The sequence below is a fragment of the Tamandua tetradactyla genome, chromosome 20, assembly GCF_023851605.1.
Source record: "Tamandua tetradactyla isolate mTamTet1 chromosome 20, mTamTet1.pri, whole genome shotgun sequence".
Classification (NCBI taxonomy): Eukaryota; Metazoa; Chordata; class Mammalia; order Pilosa; family Myrmecophagidae; genus Tamandua; species Tamandua tetradactyla.
In genome coordinates this window covers 27,957,655-27,984,640 of record NC_135346.1, presented here as the reverse complement: position 1 = coordinate 27,984,640, position 26,986 = coordinate 27,957,655, and the positions used below count along the sequence as shown (strand labels likewise).

General features: G+C 40.1%; 1 protein-coding gene across 3 annotated transcripts in view; it reads right to left on the bottom strand.

Annotated features, from left to right (window-relative positions):
• Nucleotides 1–2,492: 2,492 nt before the first annotated feature.
• Nucleotides 2,493–26,986, bottom strand: part of STK32A (serine/threonine kinase 32A) — a 139,643-nt gene continuing 115,149 nt past the window's right edge. For all 3 annotated transcript variants that reach the window (XM_077137348.1, XM_077137347.1, XM_077137349.1), the window contains 6 exons: nucleotides 20,529–20,626; nucleotides 14,868–14,984; nucleotides 12,002–12,127; nucleotides 10,425–10,553; nucleotides 5,337–5,401; nucleotides 2,493–4,959 (listed from right to left, as the gene is read on the bottom strand). In XM_077137348.1, coding sequence (XP_076993463.1) covers nucleotides 4,866–4,959; nucleotides 5,337–5,401; nucleotides 10,425–10,553; nucleotides 12,002–12,127; nucleotides 14,868–14,984; nucleotides 20,529–20,626 — 629 coding nt within the window. In that variant the 3' untranslated portion in view covers nucleotides 2,493–4,865. The remainder of the gene's footprint in view (nucleotides 4,960–5,336; nucleotides 5,402–10,424; nucleotides 10,554–12,001; nucleotides 12,128–14,867; nucleotides 14,985–20,528; nucleotides 20,627–26,986) is intronic.

The window sequence follows — 26,986 nt, the reverse complement described above, 5'->3', positions numbered from 1 at the left end:
CCCAAAGAGTTTGGTGCTGTTTGGTCTGGCTTGAGTCATGTGTCCACCATTGAACTGGTCACTGTGGTCTGAAGACAATGGGACCGGGTAGCCTGGTCTGGGCAGCTGCTGGCCCCTGAGCCTCCTGAACCTTGTGGACTCTTAATAACTCCACACAGAAAACCAACTTGTGAGACCAGGAGAAGAGGGAATGGTAACACACCATTCTTAAGCCTGCTTGGGGCAGGGGCGTTTTGCCCACTGAAGTCTGTGGTTGTGGGTGGTGTGAAAGGGCAGCGGGCACCACCATTTTGGATAAATTGCTTTCATATGTGATGAGCCACTTTGGGTTGTAGAACTTTGCCTTTGGTACAGAAGCACATACCTTGTAACATGGAAGCTCAGAAACCAGATGAAGAGCTACTCTGAGTTCATAAAGAATTCACATTTTGAGGTTCATGGTTTGGTGTATCAAGCTTTGGTTCCTATTCTCATTTTGTGGCTGAACCTCAGAATTGGTGAAACTCCTCTGCTAGGTCATGACTAAAGCAGGAACTCTGTTTAGGACTGGAGTAAGTTTGAAGGGGATTGCCAGTGCTTACTATGAACTCAGGAAGCGGGGTTCTAAGAGAGAATAAACTTCATTGTTGTTAGATATTCTTAAAAGATACACAATAACTAGCCTTCATACCTCTGCATGTTGTAGGTATCAATTGGCTGAGTCCAGGGTGGGGGTGGAGAATAGGAATAACAAGGGCCCTCTGGTCCCAAGGAGCTTTCCGGAATCAATTGTGTTACCACCAGCTCATCACAAAGGAGACACTAATCCTGAGGAGGAAATGGGGAGTGGGAGTGGGGGAGGACGGGCAACAACGAAAAGACCAGACACTTAAGGCTGGCACTCTTCAGCCTCCGAAGAGTTCTAGATGCCGCCTTTTGCTGAGGTGGCAGCTGTTAGCACTACAGGACATCTAGCAGGACCTTGGAGCCCACAAGACTCACAGTAGCTGACTTTTGCTGAGATGAGTCCAGGGATCCTGTCGGCTGCTGAGCTACTGTGGGGTCTGAGACATAGTTGAAAGGTCCATTTCTTAAGGCAGAAGATGCTCCCAGCTGCAAGAGTTCAGAGCTGCCCATTCCCTTCCTCTCCCAGATCATGCTCTACTTAGGCCTTGGGACATCTCCTTGCTGCTTTGATGTATGGAATAGGACAGGACAAAAAACATTGAGAAGGAAGAGAGACTGCTGATAAAGGGGCTGCCCATCGACTAAAAGGCATAGTGAAGGCAAAATCCGGAATTCTGGGCTGTGCTCCTGGAATTTTTATACACGTGGATCGCTTTAGTTGTCCTGCATCCCATAATTCTGGTGCATCACCTCTGACACTAGCTCGTCACTGATAAAGGGCCTTTCTCACAGCAGGAACTAGAGGTAAAGAACAGATGAACTTTGGCACCCCCAACCCTGCCCTTCTTGAAAACAGTCACACACAGCTGACAAAGGGACAGTGGCTTACTTACAGAGAGACATTCGAATACACACAGGCACGTTTACACTGTATGTGCTATAGCCAAACAGAAGTCCCTATTCCCCAGCCACGGACTGCCAGATAAGCTCCCTATTCACAACAACATAGAAAACTGGGGTTTGGGATTTTTAATATCAATTTTAATTTCAGTCAGATATTCTGAGCTTGCAACAAAGTAAACAGTCATCACAGCAGACGGAGAAGGTAACATTTTACATAGACAAAATATAGATAAGTACGGAAACAGAAATTCACTGCTTTTTATGCCTTTCCTTTCAGTTTTGAAGACTTAAAGACTTAGCATTACTGGGTCAGCCCAAAGCAGCAACACTGGTCCCAGCTAGCTTTTATCACTCTTTCTTCCTAGCTATTTATTTATTTGTTTGTTTTTGCCTATCCAACCTAGAAACACTCTAATGATGCAAAGTCTAGTCATTTTCTGCTTAAAACTCTCAGAAAGAGCCTAACCACTAATTGATTAGATTCCCCTACCTGATTCCCCAGTGTATTGCGGCATTTGACATTCATCCCTGCCCTAGCCACGCCTCTGCCCCACCAGCGTTGCCACCCAGGTGTGTTAGCGGAAGGTGAGTGGTCCCATGGCAGCAGGACAGCGTTATAACTAAGATACTTCTCCTTTTCAACCCCTGCTCAGACTTTTCAGATGTTCCTTACAGGCAATGGAGAAAGCTGTTAGGAGAAAAAGATTCCAGGAATACAAAAGGATGCAGTAGTCACCCTGTTTCCTAAAATCTTCAGCGCTGGGATTCATTGTCACAAATCGAGATGAACTACGTTCTACCTGGTGGGATATTACATTTTAGCCCAAATTATGGAATAAAAACCAAAGGATCTGATTTTGACAACTAGTGACCATCTTAGAGATTAAGGACAATTTTCTGGAAAAGCTTTCTTGTTAGAATGTTTGAAATGTACAGTAGTGAGTTGTGCCTATAATTAGTTGCTCTTAACTGATAAAGGCAGCGTTTTTGTTTTTGTTTTTGTCTCTGTAATCTGGCTAGGACTGAAAATTCATCTTACCTCTCAGAGGAGGTGCTCTGAGGCTGAGCTCTAACCAATGAGTCTGTGGTTCCTAAGAGCCCACAATATGCTTTGGGCACAGAAGCAGTGCTTTGGGCACTGGAAATGAAAAATAGAGAGTCATATCACAGAGAGTGTATTGGGTAGCTATCTAGGTACAAACCACGTGAACAAGTGAAATGGCGCAAATAATCGACACCCATCACCATGGATACTCTAGCGGTATCTGCCCTTTGGTAAGAATTTCCCAAAGCCTCTCCTTTGGGATGATGCAAAGAAGGACATAGCAAGAGAAGGAACTGGGTGACTGGGGAGGTGAGTCCTCAGCTCACTGGGGCTTGAATCAAAACAAATGAAAGAAGGAATTTGGTAAACATGCAAATGGCCCCTCTCACTGCTGGGATATACCAGCCTGAAGCAGAGTCTAGTTATCTTTTTGATGCTCTTTTCAAGTGAGCCCCTCTGTGAAATTCAGTCAAGACAAGTGCTTAGAGTTTCTAGTGTTTAGCGAGAAAACAAAATGGCACAAATAGCATGTGGGGGGTGTAAAGAGAATCAAAGAGAACAAGAAGCTCCTGGAGTTCAGAGGCACCATTTCATGGAAATTCTGGATGCAGTAAGGAGAAAACTAAAAGCCAAGCTGAAGTTGGGTACTGGCTTCCATCCAAGCTTACTTGCCCCAGTGTACCCTCGTTTTCCAGCCTATTTTCACCCATCTGGCCTCCCAAAAGGGTGCCAATCTGGTCTTCCTTGTTCCCAGCTAACTGCCCTCTTGGTGACCCACAAACTTTTTGAATATAAAGATAAGTTTAGGTGGTCTGACTGGCCGAGAGGTTAAAACATGGCTCTCCCAAACCTCTTCACTTCTTCACGCTGTCCCAGTAGCATCCTGTGGGCTGCCAAAAAAGGTTCCCTTGCACAGATCCTTTGCCTCATCAGTACAGAAGTCACAGCATCTGTTGTTAGAGCACAAGCACATTTAACTGGTGGATTAAATTTTGTGCTTGGCAAATAAATAGAAAAATAAAGTCTAAGATGTCAATATTTCAAATAGGCCATTTTACTTGCAGTAAACACAAGGAAGGACCTGACACTGCTTTTTCCTGATAGTTTCCATGGCTTCAGGTCTCTTAAATGTGTGAGCATCCACAGTTCTAAGTGTATTTCTAGTCTATAAAGATGGATAATCTGTGTAACACTTAACTTCATCTGTTACTGGCCAAAAAAAAAAAAAGACCAAAAATGAATATAACTAACAAAATTAATAAACAACAGTGATTTGTTTCATTATTTAAAACATTAAGAACAGCATATTGCTTCACTGAGAAAGGGTATACACTATAAATTATGAGCCACTGAAAGAAGTTTTTGAGGGTAAATTTTACGATCTTCCACTTTCATCTCACATTCTAGCAGAATCTATCCCTGTGAAAGATGCAGCTTTGCTGTACTAGGAGGTGGACAGGTTTTCATGGGAATGACATTCTTTTCTGATCCTCTTCAGACCCAGGTTTCTGATCATTTTCAGAGAACCTGTTTACATGAAGCATGTTTGCTTGAAGAAGTTCAGTGGAACGCTGGTAAATGTTTAACGATCAGCTTGTGAGGCGGGAACAAAAGTCCTGATTTGTAGCATTTGCCAATTCCCATGGTGTAAATACACCCACCACCACCACTTTGAAGCTACCAACTTTACATCACCGAACATGGAGTGGAAAAGGGCTGCACGGTAGGCTCTTGCCAGCGGTACAAGGCAACCCCGGCACACTACTAGACGGCCCTCAAAAACCTATGCCACTTCCATCTAGGGCCATTCACTCTTTTCCGATTAAATCCCTTACTCCTATTGATAAGGCTTGGAGATCCTGACTTGATGAAGTTTTCTAGCTCTAGAGAGCCCTATGTCCATTGTCCATTTGTCACAGTGTAATTAGAAGGAGTAGGAAAAAGAAATCTGCCTTTAAATATTCTTTTTAAAATAAAAATAAAGGCTGTTTAGAATAACAGAAAGCTAGAACTAAAAAGGCAGGCTAGAGTTCATCTAGTATAAAGCTCTCACGCTGGGTGAATACACTGAAGCAAAGAGAGTGATTTAGTAACTTGCTCAAGGCTACACAGTTAGTACTGAAACTAGATCCCAGGAGCCCAGGACTCTTCTTGGTGTATCATGCAGCCTCCTTTGAAAGGCATTCATTCACATTTGCTAAGGAGTGAGGTGTGGAGTGCGAGAACTACTGTCAGCAATTCCTGACGTGGACAATCAGCAGTTTCTGGTCTATGAAGGCAGGAAATGTCCCGAGAAAAGATGCTGTGAACTTCACAGGTTGTTATTCTGTCCGTCCTCTTTTTGTGGGTCTTTGGTTTGTTCCAAGGCTAGATTTGCTTGCCTTTTATTAAAGTCTCTTTTTACTCTTAAAAGGAAAAAAAAAAGACGGTTTTAGTCCTCAAAGGTTTATACTTTTGAAGTAATAGCATAAAGCCCAATAATTTATAAAGAGGTATGAACCAAGGAAACCTAAAACGTCATTGATTTTAAGTGAGTTCTAATTTCTTTGCCCTGCCCACAAACAGAAACGTGATGCTAGGCTAATTACTCTTACAATTTTTAAAAGCCCTTATAAGAAAAATTAAGTTTCTGAATTTCTCACATCTTCTATTATGGATCTGCATCGTTTCTGTAATTAAAAAGAATTTAAAATGTTTAAAAACATAGTAAAGCTCTACAAGTCAAGTCTGGTTGAAACACCCCACGATTCGCTGGATTAGTGTTCTTGCAGGAGTTACTTACTTTTCTCTGTTGAAAATTATGAACTCCTTCTGCACAGATTCAAGGTGTTCTTGAAGAAGGCACACCTTCCGTGGGAACATTTAAAATAAAAAAAAGTAGAGGTGTAGTTAGTAAACCAACAAGCATCCTCAAGCAGCCAATGTTCTACTGAGTGCCTATTTGTTGAATGGCCCAAATCTAAGAAGTATCAATGTAATGTCAAGATGAACACAATCTGAAAGCTTGTGACAGAAGGTGGGAGTGAGACCCTAATCAAAGCAACAGGGAAGTAAGTAGGACAGAACTCACCAGCAGGAGAGTGAGTAGAACCCTTCAACATTCCACTCCCCATGATAAGCCAGGAAGGAAGACCTGAACTGGAAATTTGTCAGCGACTTAGCCCCTGAAGAAACCACGGCTTCAAGGCAGAAGGGCCAAAGCCTTATTCAGCTGGTTACCTACGTGTCTCTTCTCTCCTGGCCCTCAAGTGAAAGGTTTGGAGGTTCTACATGGATTTCATGAATAGCCCAGTAATACCACTCCACACTGAATTCTGATTGAATGGCCCCCCATGCCTGAATTAGAGTTGATTAAATATATTCCAGTTCTAGAGAGCAAAACCTTCTTTAATTATGACTTCCTTACAGATAGGCAGAACATTCACTTTGAGACTATACTGTAGTGCTTTCAACTTTCATTGATAATTTTCCCCTCATAATGAGAAATTATAGCCTCAATAAAAAGATAATCATCAGGCCCAGGAAAGTGCCAAACCCAGATGAAAAGTTTCACAAGTCTACAACAAAAACACTTCCAAATTACTTTTAATGAAAAATACTCTTCTCTGAGGAAAACAATATCATTCATTCACTCATAGTTTGAAATGTAAGAATTAGAAAATACTAAGTCCTCAGGGTCTGTACCTTTCCCTTCTAATGATGATGTACTGGAAAGCCTTCTTCCCAGAGTGACTGCTTAGGAGGCAGGAGAAGAAACTATTAAAAGCAGAGGAAATTTCAGAGAAGGGGGTGGGGGGAGCAAGACAAAGGAGAGAAAGAAGAGTCTGGTATACCTCAACTTGTTCTGAACCCTGGTTCTCAGGGTTTCACGCAAGTAGTGCACGGAGCTAGAGGACACACGTGATATGTAGAGCTTCTTGAAGAAGCAGCTTTACCAAAAGATTTTTGGGCAAAAACTTTTTAAAACTAAAAATCAAGATAATAATCAAGTAAATGCAAAAATACACATGCATTTTTTTCATTACATAACTCTGTTTTATTTAGACACAGATGTGAAACGCATATTCCAAAATGAGCTTGTGGTGTGGCACTTCCGACCATGCTCCCCAGGCCTTCCCACCCCTTGAGTCTCACCCCTAGCCCTCTCAGAGTCCATGTTCAGCACATTCTTTTTCCTCTGCAGTAAGTGGAAAAGTTTGAGAAATAGAAAAATTTACTCAAAAGAGCCAGACCATATAAACCAACATGGGTATTTCAAGGGTGTCTTTAAGTGGAAATGATGGCTTTATTACTATAATTAATGGGAATACAAGGATCATGTTGGAAATGCCCATTCTAATGGAGAAGATGAGCCATTCTGACTTGATGGGTTCATGTTCTCCAGCCAGTAAACAGGGTTTAAACGTTGAGTATCAGAACACAGCACAACGCCACTAAATGCTCACAGCTGTATTGCTGGCCTCTTTTCCAGGCTTGTGGCTTGATTGGAATTCCCTTGCTGGCACATCAGTCTTTTCAAATGTGATGATAAACCAGTAACAAATCAGGCCCCAAAGCAGCACAATGATTTGGAGCTACCGTGGGGCAGAGCTGGGTGCTAAGGTAGAGCCAACTTAGACGTCACTCTGGTACACACCTCGTTAAAACTCATTGGAGGAAGGGGAGGCCTCCGAGTGTGCCCCTGGTTGGGACTGACTTAGCAGAAGATTAGCAATGCCACAGGCCTTTCAAACACAGCATACATATTTCCTACATTCAGCAACCATCTGGCATTACGTTTCCTCTGAAATACTGAGGACATACGTGTACCCTGAGGAGATGCCAATCCTGCGATGCCCTTGTCATTTCTTGTCTGCTCACCTACCCCTACTCAAACTAGAGGAACCAGATAAAATGTTGCCTCTTCTGGGAAACCTGTCTCACCCCTCACTCAAGCCCAATGAGCAATTCCCAGAGCACTTTGTATACCTAAGGACAGCATTGTACAACTATTCAGAGACACTTCCTGACATGATAGGTGCTTTATGATCATTTACTGAATGAATGAACGAACATGATGATAAAACAATGAACTTCTATGACTCAACCCTAGATTTTTGAAACCTGGATGTGAAAATGTAAAAGAGTGGAGATTAAGTACTATTTTGAGGTTCCCAACATTTCTGATTACTCTTTGGTGAAAAACTACTCTTTTTTTTTTTCTTTTTCTTAAAGCAAAACACTTTTTCTTTTTAAATCCAAGGCACCAGACTAGGCAGATCAAAACTGCAGTGGCTAATGACGTAAAGGGCTGACTTCAACTTAAGCAGAGCCACTTCTTGGTAAATGAGTCCGAAGTTGATGTGGGATCTGGGAGAAAGAGGAAACTTTTTTTTGTTGTTTATTTTGCTGCTTACTAGATAATGTCAGGGGTTCAGTACTGTGAGTCAGTGGCTCGTAGTCTTTCCCAAGGAGAGAAAGGCTTGTCTCTGCAACCTGGTAACTGGAGGAGGCTAGGACAAGAGAGGATTGTAGATGACCCCTATGGACAGCATTTGACCTTTGAACTCTAAGAGCAGCAACATCAAGTCTCCACTATTTTTTTTTTTTTTAACATTTTCTCTCCTTTTGTAAATGAATTTACCAAATATTTATTGAGCCTCTACTATATTCCAGGCACCACTGGGGTATACCATGGTGAGTAAGAGTGACCTGGTTTTCACCCTCAAGAAACCTTCATTTTAGTGGGAAAGACAAAGAAAAAACCAATAGACAAATAAATAAAACAGTTATAAACCATGGCAAAATTAGGAAGGAATTAAAAATAAGGGCTGGGGTAGAGGATGGTGGGGAATGGACATCACCTTTGATAAGGTGACATGTAGGGTATAAAGGATAAGAGGATTCCCCTATGTGGACATCCAAGGGGTGGGTATTCCAGGGAAAGGGAATGGCAAGGGTAACAGCCTGGAAGGGCAGATTTGCTGTGTTGGGAGGGGGTCAGAAGTAATGCTTGTGTAGGTGGAGGGTGCTGAGCGAGGGAAAGACTGGTGTGGTTTGAGGGTGAGGCAGAAAAGACAGATTATGTAGAGCTTCATGAGCACAGTAAAGAATTATCTTCAAATTACTCACTTATCTCTGCTTCTTTAGAAAACTTCTAATAAAGAAGATCTTTGGCTTTAGCTACATTTTGGGGTCTGTACCAGAGAGGCCTGTATCCGGCATGAGCCAAGCTTTGTAGGATATGGGAAAGAGCACATCTGGAGAAGCTAGTTGGATATCACCCAAAGAAGAGCAGATCAGACAGAAGAAGATGGCTGAGGTGACAATCAATAAGCAAGAAATGTTTGTGGCACAGCTAGGCATTCCTTGGATGACCTTAGAAGATACTTAAGGATGATTTCCATCCTAGAAAGAGATCAGTTCTGGAATCAAACAGGATGGTGACGTGGGCTTTGGTTCATTGACCATTAAAGGGTATAGTGGCCTCTGAGGACTGGAGAAATTAAGAACATTGAGGATACCTATTTGTTTGCAGAGCTATCTTCACTTTAAGACTATGCAACCTTTCATAACAGGGATATTGCTGAGTGCATTTCTATCCCCAGTGTTTACATGGGACCTGGCAGATAACATATCCTGAACAAAACTAGCCTAAATGAATGAATGGTTGGAGTCATGGAGGGGCAGAGTTGGTTGGGTAGATGGATGGATGGATGTAGGGACAGACTGATGACCATTAGAAGCAAACTGAAGACTTATTATTTCATTATAATATGTATAATCGTATGTGAGTATAAATTCTTACTGGATCACGGCAAGTTACGGTACTGAAATCTGAGCTCTGACTCTAACAGAGAATAATATACTGGGTTAAAATAACTAATCTAACTAAGTCTGAAATTCAGCAATAGTGCTTGGTCATGTAGAAATTCCACCTTTTTTGTGAAGAAACACTCCTTCCTTCTGCTAGTCTTGATATCACAAAATCTTGCTTGTGGCAAGTAACAGACACATCTAGTGTTGGCTGCTCCAGCAACTTCTCGGACCAGGAGGTGTGTATTCCTTGAAATTCTGTTCCTTAACCATGGTTTTAGGGGTAGCTACTTGCTTTAAGCTTGGTCAATTACAGCCACTCTCCCAAGAAATTTTCAATTTCTGAATTGAAGTGCTAGGAGAGGGCAAAAGCTGAAGCAAGTTAATATCAGAGCTCTAAAAAGAAAGTCTACAAATGAAATTTTGCTGCTAGGTCCCCAGAGTTGCCCTGGTCCCTGACAGCAGTGGGTTGAACTGTGACCACCAAAAAGGTATTCCCAAGTTCTGAACCCCAGTACATGTGATGTGACCTTATTCGGAAATAGGATCTTGGTGGACGTAATGGAGTCAAGGATCTCAAGATGAGATCATTCTGGATTTAGGGTGGACCTTAAATCCAGTGAGTGCTTTTATAAGGGACAGAAAGATAGAGACACATAGGGAAAGTCCACGTGAGGACAGAGACAGAGATGGGAGTGATGTGTCCACAAGTTAAGAAGGAGCACCCAGGGCTGCCAGGAGCCACCAGAAGTTGGAAGAGAAACATGGATTCTCCCGCAAAACCCCAGGGGGAGTCACCCCAGCCAACGCCTTGATGTTGGACTTCTTCTGGCCTCTGGAACTGTGAGAGAATAAATTTCTGTCATTTTCAGCCAACCAGTTTGGGGTCATTTGTTAGAGCACACCTAGGCAATCAACACATTGCAATTAGAGAAGCCTAAGTGTTTAGCTTCTCTTGGATCCCACAGAGTAGCGCAAAGCAGGCGGCTGAGATGACCTCCCACCAGAAGCTAGCAAACCATTTGCAGCTGTCACAAGGATTCCCATGACCCTGAGTTTGGTAGGGGCTCAATACCTGGGAGGAGTCACATTTCTTCATCTCCTTCTCCTTCTTTGCCAGACGCTTCTTTTTCTTGTGCAGAGGTTTGGACTCCAAAATCATTTCTTCAAGTTCAAAGGTGGGATCACAGTTTAGCCTGCCTTTCTGCAGGGAAGAGACAGGTTGGCTCAGTTCTCAGATCCCTATATCATTCTAAAAATATATCAGACCCAATATGGAAACTAATGTTTACTTCTAATAGAAGAGTCCGCTCTGTTTTATATAATTCAACACCAGCATCATTTTTCATCATTCTTTGATTTTATATTGTGGTTGTTTTTCTAACTTCCAAGGAGCTCTCAGTGAGTCAGAAAGGAAAGTAAATTATAATAATTTTTCTAAAGTTTGAGCTTTTGGCTTATGTTTCTCCAAGTGTGTTCTAAGGATGATGTAGATCAGGATCACCTGGGATGCTTGCTCAGCTTCCGAGTTCCGCACCAGACTTCCTGAATTAGCATTTCTGGACAAAGCTCAGGAATTTGCATATTTAACAAGCTCCCCTGACAACTCAGATTCCTAGTGAAGTCAGAGAAGCAGCATAGCACTTCTTTTAAGACAACGCTGAAGCCTAATTGCAGTGGAAGGAGAGATGAAAGCAATAGAAGTGTTGCCTAGAGGTCCTCCAAGGGAGGGCTCCTTCAACCATCTGCTGTGTTACAGGCTACCCTACTACATCCTACAGATGCACAGGTAAGAACTTTACCCACCCTCCTGTCACCCCATTCCCTATCCCCAGGATTCTGCTGTACTACTATCTCTCTTCTCACTTAGCACTTTCACCTGCCTCACTCACTGCTATTTGTTCTTGAAGGACCACACTCCACATTCCCATGGCAAGCAGCTCTCTTGGACTTAAGAAAAGAAAACTCAGGATGGTTTCTATAGACCTCTTTAGAAGTTCGTTCTTCTGCCCAATCCACCTACCACTGAATATATAATTCAGGTCCCAGAAAGAGCAAGAGAACCAGAGGCTTTTCTTGGGCCCGCTGAGCTAAGCTTCCACACTCCAGCTTTTACCAGCAGTCTATCCTTTGGCCAGGTGCTAATTCCATGGGACTTCTTCCCGTTGACTATTTGTCCTAATGACTACAGCTCTCTGGGACAGAAGTACCAAATGAAGAGGAACACATGGTAAAAACGAAAACCTCATCTCCAACTTCAGCAGCTTTCAGTCCTTTAACTCACAGACTATCATGGGCACAAATGTCCACATTTTTGGAATAATTTTTTTTTTAATCAGCAGATACACGGATATGTTTATTTGAGGGGGCTAGGACTCCTTTCCAAAAAAAGCATACCACGGAAAGGGGTTGGGAGCTGGCCCTGCAGAGGCAGGCAGACTTGGATTAGGGCCCGGTCCTGCTGCTTCCTAGGCATGTGACCCTGGGTGCCTAACTTACCCTGTGTGTGCCCCAGTTTTCCAATGTGAAAAATAGCAATTTTGGCTCCTTCATAACATTGGTGCAATTATCAAATGAGAGAGTGTATGCGTCTGGCACACAGAGTCGGTGCACCGAATGGGAGTTATTATGGGTTTGCTAAGGTTGACTCACATTGGGAATAAAACCTGGAATGAGCCTCTTCTGCAAAACTGCATCCCAGTTCATATCATTCATATATGGGAAGTTCTGAACATCAGACAAGTGAGAAAATCGTTGATCTGGATTGGGTTCAAGTAGCTGCCAATGAAACACAGACATCAAGATTATGAAGAAGTTTGTCAACAAATGCATGGATGAACAGCAAGTGGGACAGGCACACAATGGAATAATATTTGGCCATAAGAAAGAATGAAGTTATGAGACCTGCTCCAACATGCAAGAACCTTAAAAACATTCTGCTCAGTGAAAGAAGCAAGGTAAATAAAGACAAAGATTGCACGACTCATTTGTAAGAGATGACCAGAATTGGCAAATGTGCAGAAATAGAGGGCAAATTGCAGGTTACTAGGGAAGTGAGGGAATATAGTGATTGTTAGTAAAATTTTTTTCAAAAAATTAAACATGATTTTGGTAACATAAGTGATTATGAAGAAAATCAAAATTTAGAAGGCAAAAAGTCATGAAAACTCCCTCTGAATGTTTCAAAGTGATAGGATGAAAGGAAACAAGGCAACAAGGCAGTGTCCCCCTCCCCCCATCCAAATACCATAGATAATGATGGTTAGAATGAACTAAAAGTAGGTTTTTTGCAATGTGGTGAGGGAAAATAGCCTGCTCTACTTAGTCAGACATATCTTTGATTCCTGGCTTCCCTGCTATGGCAGGTTTGTTCTCTAAATCTCAGTTTATCCATCTGTAAAAAAAGAGTTGACCTATTTCATAAGGTTGCAATCAGGATTAAATAAGGCTATGCACATAAAGTGCCTAATGGAATGTCTACCCACATTAGGTGGCAAATGTTAAATAAGTGTGCATTATAGTTTTACAAGTAAAACTCATTGTCCACTAAAAATTTCTAGCTGTTTTTACAACTAATCATAAAACACTGGGGACCTGACACAGATTGGATGTAACTTAGATTGCCATCAGTGCTCCAGGTTGTACCAGCTGGGCTTATTTTTACTCCTTAGCCACTGCAGAGCCACCATCACATCATCCATGTGGTTCAAACGGGAAATGTCAGTTTCATGTGAGAATGCTCCTGGAACTGACAGCCCTGAACATCAGCGTGTCATTTTTTGTTGGGAAGAATGAGCTTTGTTGAAACTGAGCATAATTTGCCTATGGAAAAATGATCCCCCTAGTCCTTATATTTGAATTTACCAATGTCAATGTCTCTATTTCAAAAGGAGAATTTCACTCGAAAGACAGGAGGTAAAAGTTTTGAATCCTTAATTTCCAGGGTTTTTTTTTTTTCCTTTACCTGCTACAACCTGTACGATTTTCTCTTGTAGGGAAAAGTCAAGCCCAACATGCGCTGGGCTACTGCCACAGTTGTTCTTCATCTTTGTAATGAATGTAGAACTTCAACATCTGATGAAAGCTATGGATCTCATTTGTTCAAATATTTGCCAAATTGTGCCAGGCACTGGGCTAGATCCTGAGCACACATGGTGAACAAGTCATCCGTGATCCCTTTCCTCATGCAGCTTAGGTAGAATGAGCATCACCAAAGAATCACACAAACCCAGTGTATCATTTCACACTGTGAATGATGCTATGAAGGAAAGGTGCTATTACCTGAGCTATTTGTTTGTAAAAAGAGAGGGCCATAATCTAAGAGGAGTCATGGAAGGCTCCCTGAGGAGCTGATATTTAAGCTGAGATCAGAAGCAGTGCTTCTCACACCATGTAGGAGGGCTAGGTATTTTGCTTGCTTTTTATTTGTCTTAATTCCAGTCCATTAAACCAGGTGTGGCCTTATTGTGTCTGGCCAGTGCGCAGTGCCACACCACGGGCCACTTGCCCCTTGGGTTCAATATGACCCAAACGAGCCTGTACCCTGTTCAGTGAGACAAGTTCTCTGCTCACGGGCTCAGATGCTGGGCAATGTTAAACTTCTATAAAAATTTCCAAACACCATCAATTTCTCTACTTATCATGGGCTTGTAGCCAACTATTCCTGGACTAGACCTAGTCAGTGAATCTCAATGAGAAGGACTGATCTAAAGGAGGGAGATAGAGGAGCTGGGGATAGAGGAGCTGGGAACAGGGGCAATGTTCCAGGCAAAGGGACTAGCATGTGGTGAGAGAGAGAATGGTACATGAGTGCGAGGAGGGGAAGGTGAAAGAGAAGAAAAAGAAGAGGCCAAAGCAGACAGCATATAATCAAAAGGGGACAAAATCCCCCTCCCCCACCCCAAAAGGCTTGAGAGGTAGTAGGGACCCTTATATCATACAATTATTTTGGTCTTCATTCAAAGTGATATTGGAAGCTCTTGAGCTCTGTTTTGAACAGATCACTGTGGGGCAAAGTACAGAACAAAATGGATATGGACAAAAGTGTCTGGAAGCAGACGACTTACTAGGCAAGACTTGATGGCAGTTTGGACTGGGGACACAGCAGTGAAGATGGAGACAAGTGACAGATTCAAAAGAGATTTTACAAAGCAAAATTGTAGAACTCAGTGATAGATTGGATATGGGGGTGACGGATAATTCTCGGGTTTCTGGCGTGCATAAATAGATGGATGGAGGGGCCAGTCACTGAGAGAGGTAACGTCAGAAGTCCAGGAAACATAAGGAGATAAAAATGTCCATTTTGGACATATTGAGTGTAAGCTGACTTTGGGACATCCAAGGGGACATGAGAGTTGACTTAATAAAATCATGTGTTTGAAATTTGCCAGCTGCCAAAACCACTCTAGAAATGAGTATTATCATGCTTGCCTGCAGTATGGTACATTAATTTTTCATCTCAAACCCGGAGAGCATACTTCCTTCGTCACTCCCTTTTGTCAAGAGTCTTCCTTCTTACCTTTTTAAGAAGTGACACCATTTCTTGTGACCAAGCAGAAGGATAAGTCACAATGGCGGTCTCGAACATGTGCACAATTTCTTTGCTGGAGGTACTGGAGCGAATATGATATGGTCTCTTAAGAGGCAGAAGAAGTAAGAGTCTTCATTATTATACCGTGAAAGGAGGAAATTGTTTTGCAAATATTTCCAAGCTAACCTTTCCACCAATAAAATATGAATGTCAATTTCTAACACTTTCCAGCTGATAGTTGTATTGTTCTTTATGAATGTGCTCTGGTGTTACCCGAGTTCCTACTTTTTAAAAACGAGATGCCAGAAATGTATCATTTCTCATAAAATATATCCTTATTTTTAAACACTGGTAATCCTACTGGGCCAAAGAAACCACTTCCATGGGCTGAAACAATCTTTGAGATGCTACTTTATAAATTATCTTGTAAAGCAGTTCTATTTACATAAAATGTTGGATAAGTGCTCATAAATGGAAGTTTACATGAATTTTAAGGGTTGATTATAAAGATATCCAGAGTTTTTTTCAGGTCATCCTCTTCACTAATTTGAATCATAATCAGGACAGAAAATTGTCTAGAAAAATTCAACCCCAGCTCCAAATGCTGTGGTCCCATCCTTGGGATTTTAGGATGATGTAAAAACTTTTTAAAAATTTTATTTCTGGGAGTAATAGGCTGGTCTTTAGCTTTAATTTAGGGAAAAAGAAATTAAAACAAACCAAAACTGTGGATTTGTTCCGGCTTTCACAGATGTCCACTAGAGGGCAGCCTCTATCGATGTTAATTTCTCCATTGGTAAAGGAAGACCAGGGCTAGGATTTTATCCTTTTCCTAAACCGGAGATTATACCATAGTCACAGTTTTGTCCATGGGACCTAGTCCCGAGTAGATTCTCCATACAAGCTTGATGAAGGAACGACGTCTCCATCTTAGATCAACCAACCATGGGACAGTTAAAACAGACATGCACATTTATCAAATGCCTGGCCCTTTCTGGATGCTTAATGAATGACTGTTGCCTGATGAACTAAATTGGAGGAAATGGAGGGGTTTAAGTTTTTGCTGTTGTAAAGCAATATTAAGAGGTAATAAAATGCAATTCAGTGTTTGCGCTTTGTAGGCAAAAGGATTTGAATGCTACACTCAGCCACTCAATTTCTGAGTTTTGGTTACTTATCTGTAAAATGAACTACCTCAGGAGAGCGTTGGGGAAAATTAAATGACAACCCACATAGAGCTCTCCATCTAGTGCCTAAAACCTATTGGACACAATCAGGTCAGCTCTATTTTATTGTTATTGACTTAAGAGTAGAAAAAGGATGGGTATGAATGTGAACAGTGAAGAGCAAGATGGAGTTCTCAATGAAGGTGAAGTGTAGAAAGGTTTCCTTCTACATGGCATGTGTCAACATCAGTTATGCAGGGGACTGTTAAGTGCCAGGAGCTGACATTTAATAAGCAGATTAGACCACATTTTTTTTAAAACTAAAGTCTAAAAACACTTGCCACATTTTTTCTTATCTCAAGACTATAATTAAGGACCAGAGCTAAGTCATCTTAGAAATGGGATAGTGGAAATAACCCATATAAATAAAGCCTAGGTGTCTTATCACCATCATCAGTGTTTACTGACTGCTGAATAGCCAAAGAACACTGTGGGCCACTCTGTGTGGTTCATTCCAAGTATACCATTAAGAGTTTGGGAAGGCTTGGCATATTCAAGCTTCCAGGTTAAATATCTACATACATGTTTTGGTTTTTTTTTTTTCAATTTTCTTATTTCCTTCAATCTATCTAGAAACATACAATAATTTGATCAACTTGAGTGAACTGATGAATGCCACAAGAAAGTGATTTTTGTGTTTTTTCCCCATTTTCTTAGAAGTCCATATGATTGGATTTAGTATTAAAAAACTTCATAATCTGCTAATTAACTAAAAATAGTCAAATTGCCTTTTCCTATATTTAACAACATGTTTTAGCTGTAAAATTTAAAGTTCATACCAGAATTGTTTATTTATTAATTATCAAGCGTTTATTAAATGCCTAGTATGTTTCATGGTGTTAGAGATACAATGAAGAATAAGGCAGATATAATTTCTGTGTTGGTAGAGCCTATAGTCTACTTAGGGAGACACATTAATAGTTACATAGTCCACACACACACACACACACACACACACACATCCTAACACCTTCCCCCAGACATTTAAGTGAATAAGATACATGCTATAAAGAAAAATTAGTGTATACAAAGATACAAGGACAGGATATATCAAACAATTCTAAGGTAGCATATAAATTAAGAGTGAGAATATAAGGAATGAGTAAGTTGGAAAAGGTCAAATATTAGATGGGAGTAAATAATGTGTTGTGATTACTGTCATATTTCAGAAGTAGAGAAGCACAAGAGTTGCAGCTAAGGATGTACCATTAGCGCAAAACCATGTACAGATCATAAACTAAATACTCATGGGCAATATAAAACTAAAAAAGACACGGGTCTTGCCTTTACATCTGCAGGAGGGTAGCTGGGAGACAGAGAGATGTCACTGCAGCTAACAGCTAAGGAACACAATTTTCAAGATCATGGCCAACCTCCCAAAGGGGAGGTTTTCAAGCACATTTTCTCTTTGAAGCATGTATTTTCTGTAAATAAGAATTTGTAAATGTGGAAGAAATTATTGTTTAGCAGGTTTCCTCAGAGGTGTAGTTGTAGTGATACTTGTAATTAAATGCTTCTATTTCCTTTTCTTCAGATTAGCTATATTTTGAAACATAATTGCATATAGCCTCTTTGGTGATTCTTTCCCAGTATGCGTCAACATTGAATTGTAGCGATATCCCCCCATTCAGTTAGTACTTATTTATTATGTATCTATTAAATGTTAAATACTGCGGATAATGCAAAACTATTTAAGGCCTGGACAATGACTTCATCTAATAATATAGAAAAGATAAAAACATAAAAATTTATATACCTGGGAAAATTGGTAAGGGTTGTACATTTTTAACATGGATCTAATCCTTAAAAAGAAAATGGATTTAGGTTTTCAGTTCTAGAAAGCTGTACATTTTATATTATCAAGTAAAAATAATTGTCTTAGGTAAAGCATAATTCTATTTTTGCTAAAACAACAACAATGTGGCTAGGTAGCTAGCTAGCTAGCTAATGTATATGTGAAGACATATTAACCTTGTAGGAACAGAAAAGGTTTGGAAGCAAACTATTAATCCCAGGAAGTAGGATCAGAAGGTCAAAGGGGGGCTTATTTCTTAATTGAGGATTTTCTTTACCCTAGGGACTATGGGTGATTCTACTTCCACTTTTGTGCTCTCCTATTTTCTGCTACTTATAAATTCAGAAGAGTCATAAGAGAGGTAAAGTACTAATGTTTGGAAAAGATGCAGAAGACGTTAGCTAGACAGAGCAAAGAAAGTTTCTTCTGAGGATGTGATCGTTTGTCAAGGGCTGTAAAGAATGGGTAGCACTTGACTATGAAAAAACGTGGAGAAAGGCCTCCACCAAGGAATAGCCAGAAGAAATGTGGGAGAGTTTGAATAGCGTGTCCTTTCTTAGGAATAGTCAGTATACATTGGATATAAAGATTCTGAAAGCCCCGCAATCAAGACACATCCTTGACTTTATTCAAACTCATTTTAGTATTTCACAAACTTATCTGACGAGTGATATTTTAAGAACATCAGCACTTACCTTGGGAAATATCTTTGTAGGCAAAGGAAAAGAGGCAAATAAAGCACAACGGATATTTTGGGAAGAAGAAGAAGAAGTTCAAAGAGGCCAAAGTGAGCTCATGAAAGGATAGGGTTGAAGCAAAAAAATCTGAAGAGTTAACTTGGTTCTAGTAAAAAAAAAAAAAAAATGCCGAGCTAGGAGTCTGAAAGTTGTTTGAAGGTTGGTTGTGTGTTTGTTTGTGTATGGGGAGTAGAGGCAGGGGAGAGGCTAAAGCATGTGAAGGGTGTGTGTGTGTGTGTGTGTGTGTGTAACACACTGACAAGCATTTGTTTGATCAGGAAAGGTAAGATCTGTGCTATAGAGAAATCAGTCTGACAACAGTGGTAGATCAGATCACAGGCAACTACCATAGAAGGTAATATGGGACAGAGAAAAACTATGTTTCTGCAAAATTCCTTCTAGGGTGGTAAGACCACTTTTAGATAAGCGGTACATAAATACAATGCTGGGTGGGTGGAGGGCATTGGTTTAGTTTTTTAATTCATTACTCAGTTTTTGCTTGGCTTTGTAAAGGATGAGGAAAGAACACAACTGCCCTGAGCCACACACGTGCTAAAGTGAGGATTTGTGGGAAAGCTGGCTGCGGGAAACTTGGGTGTGAGATGGGACAGAACAGATATGTTTCTACCATTAGGCAGATGATATGAATTCTCTCCTTTGTTTTTCTGTGTAATCAGTATAACACCCGATTTTTTTCTTCATTGGGGTTTTTAAGATGAAAGCAGGGAAGAGCTGGGGCCACCCATGTAGGCTCTACGTGTCTCATTTAGAAAGGAAGTCCCCTTCCCATTAATTTAAAAAACTTGTCAAAATTTAAATATGCTTAAAGAATGTTGTTAAGATAATGTCCTGGGGGAAGGGAGAAGTGAAAACCTGACTAAATTAATGTTTAGGTGTGAAATGCATTCTCTGGAGTGAAAGAAATGGATACAATGCGAACCCCTCCTTGGATCACTTGAGAATGGGCCATCTTTGCTCTCCAGAGCAAGATAAAGCCATTCAACCGTGGAATAGCTCCAGCATCCAGTAGTTGTTCTGATACGCGAATAAACCAATAAACCGTGAGATGGCACTTTAATGGAGAAAACCAGAATGGAGTGATAGGGGACCCATGAGGGGACTAGGGACACAAGCAGAAAAATGGCCCCCAAAAGCTGGGATGGCTGCAGTATCTGGATGATGACTTGAGATGCAATCCTCAGCTCCTTGGGTTGACCAAACGCCCAAAGTCAGTGGTCTTCAAGCCCTTGGTCTTAGAGGGATTGCTACTTACACCCATCATCAGCACCCTGAGAGTAGACTACCTTAGAGGGTACTTAACATTATGGAGCAGTTTGCAACATTGTGTAAAATAAAAGTCTCATTATACCTGTTTTATTTTTGTACATTTTTTCTTTTAAAAAAGTTTATTTAGTTCAGTAAATGTTTCCTTTAAAGGAGACTAGTCTAATTTACCACTGTATCCAGAACTCATGGGCCAAAAGACAGAGAGGAATCCAACAAGTCAAGGCATGACTGTGTTGTATTAACAATTCACATTCACCTTGGTAAGGTGTGTCTGAGTAGGAATACTACATCGTGACAGCAAAATGACCTTCTTTAAATAGACAAATATATTTACAGAATTTACCTGTGAGGTGTATTGATTCCCCTACTTTGGGAATTTCTGATATGCACAATATTCATTTAATTTTCTTGAGCGTCATAATCTAATGTTAACTCACACGCCTGGTGGCATATGTAGTGACAGTGAATTAATCTGTGTACGAATCACAAGGGAGAGATCTCTTCAATGCTCAAACCAGCTGCTTGAATCTTAGCAAACAATCTGTTATTTCATTTCAAATGAAACCCGATGGAAGAGTAACCAAAGAAAAATCAAAATCTGTACCCGGCCTCTCAACAGCTCATAGGCTGTCACTCCCAAGGACCACCAGTCAACAGCAAAGGAATAGCCTCCTTCTCTTCGAGAGTTGAACATCTCAGGTGCTGAAAAACACAAAAAAGTTAAGCCAGCTGTACTCCCTGAGACATTAACAAATCTGCTTTCCCAAGATATGCCCCCAAAGGGAATTGAAAACATAAAGGATGCAATCATTTTTATGGATGTTTATCATCCATTGCTAGACGGCTCACAGCAGGCAAAACTTTCTAATTGTCTAATCCCTTTCAATAGCCTCATTTATCACCACTGCACACACATACATACAGGCCTTTATGGGCAAATTCTTCTCCTATTCAGGTCAGGCACCTATTGAAAATTGGATCCCATTGGGCCCCAAGAGCACTGCTGACCCTGAAATCTAGTAAGCTGACATGATGTTATTCATTGCCTTGATTTGGAAGGATTATGTCTGCAAGTTATATTCCAGTTTGTGGAATGCATTGTATTGGCCCTTCATCTCAGAGTTGCCTAGAAGAAGCAAAGGCAGCACTTGCAGACTCATACTGAGTGAGGGGAGAAGTGGGTAAGGATGGAGGAAAAGAAGAAGGAATAGGAACTCTGGGAAATATAAAGGTTAAATATAGGTGTGTGGCATTTATACTTTGTAACCATGGATCCTTGAGTTGTCTGCAGTGGAAGGCAAAGATATCAATTTTACCTCTGGAAATGACCCCCTATTTATGCTCTCTCTAAACATTTTGACACACTGTCTTCTACAGAACCTTCTACATACTCTTCCAAGGACATTCCAGACTCCCAAGGGGTGGAGTAAAGGAGAATGAAGCACAAAGCAAAGGTAGGTACATTGTTGGCTTGTATAGAAGGTGGCATTCAGAGTCAAAGAATAGAAACCTGTTGAATGAATGAATGAAGCAAGGAAGCAAGCAAGCAAGCAACGGTTGTGATGATTAGCACTGAACACACGGCCTGGGTTCAAACCCTGCCTTCACCACTTACTGTGTGTGACCTTGCAAACATCAGTTGGCTGAGCCTTATGTGCAAAATCAGAGCAATAAGAAGGCAATCTTTTTAGAGCTAAGAAATTAATGAATAATGCATGTCATAATCTTAGCACAGTGCTTGAAACTTAGAACGTGCTTAACAACATTAGACAAACAGCCATAATAATGGGGAATTTACATAGTCAGAAACCTACACACAGTTGATTCCAAGCCTCCTGCAGTATGTACTGGCTCTGAGCAAAGGATAGTGATGTGTCAGTGGCCCTGCACACCCTGCCTTGCATGTCGATTACATATCTGTACCATGCCCAGTGCGCTCAAGTCCTTTCTGAGTACAACCCTGTGTACATCATCCAAATAGAGAGGAAGAAGGTTGACATCCCAATGGCCAGAACTGACCCTGACTGAGCATAAGAGCCTGCTATAGCAGGACTAAGTATACCTCCTTCCCTAGAGAATTTACCTTTCATGTGTCACTGCCACTGCATCATTCCTGCAAGTCACAGCACACGATGCAACTTGGGAAATAATGGTCCTGACTCCTTAATATCTGAACAGAATGGACAAAATTACTGCCTTTCCTCATTGATACCTACCAGCAAGCCATCATCACAGGTAGTCCCCTAGGGGCAGACCTCTCATCTAGAGAAGCTGCAGAGAAATTTGAGGGATAAACAGATTCATTACACTAAGAAAAACACTTACCAGAATGAACATTATTGTATAAAAACCATGTATTCTGTTCTCTTATGTCACCTTTTGAATAGGTGTTTCCTTGTTCTCCTCTTTTACTTGCTCAATTTTTTGACATGAAGACATTTGGACATACATTCATTCATCCATTCAACAAACCTTCCTCATTGCGAGACACTGAGGAAATTTACTAGAACTTTAAGGAAAATCATCATGACAACATACAATACCATAACAGATGGGTAATTCTTGGAGTCCCCAGATAGCTGAAAAACCTGAGTAGGTTTGCATCAAATTGATGCAAAACTACATGAAATTTCCCACTCCTGGAAAAAACACAAGTAGAGTTGGAGAAATACCACATTTCCCTCAAAAGAGTCACTGACTATTTTGTTTGGTTTTGTCTTAAAGTATTATTATGCATGCCTTCAATAAAGTAAATAAAGCAGAGGAGAATAATTAAACAAACAGCTATCAGCAGATGCCATGTAATAATCACTGGATCCTGTCCTGATCACACCATCTTCTTCACTTCTAAAAGCAACCACTGTCTTGAATTGTATGTGAAGACTTATCTTACTTTTCTACAGAGGCTGACCATATATGTGCACTTCCTAAATGATGGTTTAGTTTTGCACATTTTAGTTTATTTAATATGTGCATTAAATCCTAATCCTTGCATTCTTTATTGTCTTGCTTTTCTTACTCAATGCTATGTTTGCAAGACTTCTCCAAGTTGCATTATGTAGTTATGCTTTGCTCACATTCAACGCCGTAAGAATATACTGCCATTTCTTTACCTGTCCCACTGGTGATGGCCATTTGGGTTATTTTCAATTGGGAGCTATTGTGAGCACTGCACGCATGAACATCCCTGTACCCATTGGACTCCTTGTAAGGACACACAGCTTTAGAGTCTTCTCCTACAAATGGAACTGCTGCTCATGGAGATGGGCACCTTTACATATACTGGAAAATCCCAAGCCATTTATCAAAGTTGCCCATGACTAGCAGTGTATCAAAGTTCCTTACTTTCAACATCCTTTTCTGCACTTGGTTTTAACTGAGCTTTTGACTTTTGTCAGCCAGGCGAGTGTGTAATAGTATTTCATTGTGGTTTAACTGGCATTCACCTGAATACTAGTGAGTATAACCATCTTTTGATATATTTACCACCAGGCAGTAGATCCTGGTCAGGACTTTATAAAGAAAGGGTCCCAAAACTAGTCTATAAATTAAATGCAGTAGAATTAAGTCATGGAACATTACAAAAATGATTCTTAAATTCATCTACAAGAAATATAGCATGAATAATGAAGACTTATATTTGGAAAAAGAATAAGGAGAGAGACTTGCATACCCGTATATCTATATTATAAAGTTATAATAATTAAGATTTGAAAGCACCACAATATAAATGCTAATACATATAGGCATTTAGTTTATGATGACCATATTTCAAATCAGCATGGAAAGGGCCTTATTCAATACAAGGGCTCAGAAAAATTATTTAATAAGCTAACAAAAAATAAAGTCAGATCTTTACCACATATCTTCAGTCAAAGTGGATTAGGTAAAAAATGAAACCATAACAGTAATAAAAATATTAGGTAAGCACAAAAAATCTGGAGGTAAGAAGGTCTTTCTAAGCATATCACTGGAGGAAGAAACTATACGTTTTAAAAACTAATAGTTCTTTATGGCAAAATGCCATTAAAATAGCAAACTAAAAATGTGGAAATCATACTTGTAACAAATATGATACATAAGCATTTCATATTCTTAACATATAAAGGTTAAGACATTGATATAATCAATAAGAAATAGCTCAAAAGAAAATAATGCCCCAATAGAAAAATGGGCAAAGAGCATGAACTGGCATTTTACAAAAGAAAAAAATCAAAGAAATGCAATTTGAATATCACAATGAGGTATCCTTTTTACCTATCTTGGGAGAGATTAAAGGTTCTGATAATGCAGCACTGGTGAGGATGAGGGGGAGTGAATATCCTCAGACACTTCCAAAATGAATGAAAAGAAATCAATATGGAATTTCAGAGAGAAAAGCATTACATTCTTTTAATGGAGATTTACCACAAAGAAATAATTACGTTGCAGGACTTAATTTTGCTACGAGGATTTTCTCACAAATGTATTTATATTCTTAATGCTCAACACTAAAGAACTGGTTAAATGACTTTTGATGTAGCCCTGTAATTGCATAGGATGCAACCATTAAAAATGATAGCTATATTTACTGGCATGGAAAAATAAATAGGATATAAGTTGTCAAGACTCGGGCTCTGGAGACAGAAAGAAGTGGTTTCGATTCTGGCAGAGGCATGTCAATTGCCTTGGGGTGAAGCACCAAGAGTGATATGAGCTACGGATCTGGAAACAGACCCCTTTGGACTGTGTCCTTAGCTCTAACTTGGGCAAGGCTCTTACCCTCTCAGTTCCCTCATCTCTAAAGGCACCTTGGTACTTGCCTCACAGAATTGTCTTTAGGTTTAAATCAGCACACAGTGCCTGGCACATATGAAGCACTCAATAGAGGTTACTAGTGTATCTTCATTAGCATCGCCATCATAAGTGCCCCAAAGTCTAGGTGTTTCTAGACTTGGTTTAATTTCTTCTTTTGCCAGTTACTTGCTATATGATTTTGATCACATCACTTTCTCTCTCTCTCGACCTGATTTTTCTCATCTATGAAACCACGATAATAGTAAAACCTATTTATAGGGGTATTTTGAGAATTTCATGATAAAACGAATGTCAAAACTTAGTGCCTAGGACATAATAAATGCTTACTACATGATGGTGATTATCGTTATTATTATGTTATAAAGCGAAAATTTAGGCTACCAACATTCAGTGTAATGCAATTAAAAATATGTGTGTGTGTGCGCCTAGGAAAAAGATCATAAGGAAAGGAAATCATAAATATCTTTGGGTAGAGGGATCAGTATAACATCCCTTTTGTTTATCAGCATTTTATACTTTTTCTATAGTGAACTTGTATTATACATCTATATAATTTGGAGAAGGGTAATGCTTTAATTGGTTAAATTCTTAGTAATCTGGATTATATTTGCACAGTCCCAGGAGGAGGAAGAATGCGTGATCTGGAAGGGACATTAAGGTAGAAGATTATGGACAAAAAAGGAGAAACTTCCTTGCTTAGTAGGAGGGGCAGGTTGCTTATCTTTTCGTTTCTAGAACCTAGGACAGCTGTATGAAATGCTCAGTATCTCCTATTAGTAGCTATTTCTATCATCTTCATTCACTATTTCAACCTAAGTTTTGTGGATTTCTTTTTTTTTCTTTCTTTCTGGTTAGTTCCCAATTGGTACCCTACAGAAGCACTATAAAATGGGTGCTGGTGAACATCTTAAATGAATTTTACCAAATTATCAGGGACACAATATTTAAAAAAAGAAATAAAGTAGACTTCAACCCATTATACCTCTTAGAAATATTGCTATCTAAGACTCCAATAGCAAGGGTAGTTTCTGGATGGAAGAATAAGCTATGACTTTCAAGATACTCGTTTTGGAATAAAACAAGAAACATTTCTAACAGGTTGACCTACCTAAATTAGTTAGCATTTACAATCATAAATAAACGTATCTTGATAAAAGAAAAGTCTCTCTTTCAAGGAGAAGCTTGATTTCCGAAGTCAGACAGCTCGGTTTAAGTCTAGCCTTTGCCGACGGCTAGCCATATGATCTTGGGCACACTCCCTAGCTTTTCATTTTCCTCACTGTAAAATGGTGAAAATTACAATTTGCCTCATGGGGTTGTTGAGAAAAATAAATGAACAAATGATGTAAAACACTCAACACATTGTCTGGTACGTAGAAAGCTTTCAACCAAAATTAGTAATTATTAATGATAAGGATGAAGGTGGGGAGGTGCATAGAGTCCAGCCTAGATGCCAAATTTCCTAGTTCTATGTGGTGAAAAGAGTTAGACATGCCAATTTTGAAAATAATTAAATTATAGGTATTGTATTGAAAATCACTGGGGAGGGAAAAGAAAGGTAGCCTCCTTTATTCCTCTCACCATGGAAACCAGCCCTAGAAAACCCAGATGCACACTTTCTGATTTGTCTCCATGAAAATAGCCCTTAATGCAGAAGCCCAGGAAGCCTGGGGAATACATTCATCAGACCAGCGGGTTCTGATATTCCTTTTTATCATTTGAGTACCATGGATTTGAGGCAGAAAATAGACTGTATTATATGTGTCCATTATTTTAGATGTGGCTAAAGAGATTCATTCCCTTCACTGGTAATTGGAAGCCATGAAATTTGCAGTTGTTCCAATATCATACAAAATAAGGCACATTTTTTTTTTCCCATAGACAATTTCTTTCTCTTGGAAAGAAAGGCGGCCCTACATGTAGTGGGTCTTTTCCCCCTCTCTCTTTCTTTAGCTACAGGGGAAAAAGAAAAAAATATTAAAATGCATTGTTCTTGCACTTGATTTGAAGTTCATATCTTTTGCCTCTGAGTGACTCTGTTCATATCTAGCCACAGCAATGAATGCTGCATCTGCCTTAATTCCACCCATTTAACCTACTATATCACCTGTTTTAAGCATCTCAGCTAATTAGGGTAGAAGCAGGACTCATTTTCTTCTATAATCTGCCAGCAATTGTGCAATGTCTAGCTGCCTGTTTTTTGCTGGGTAGGGGGGTCCTTTATAGATAGCTCAGTTGGACTGCTTAATACATTTTTGCTGTTCA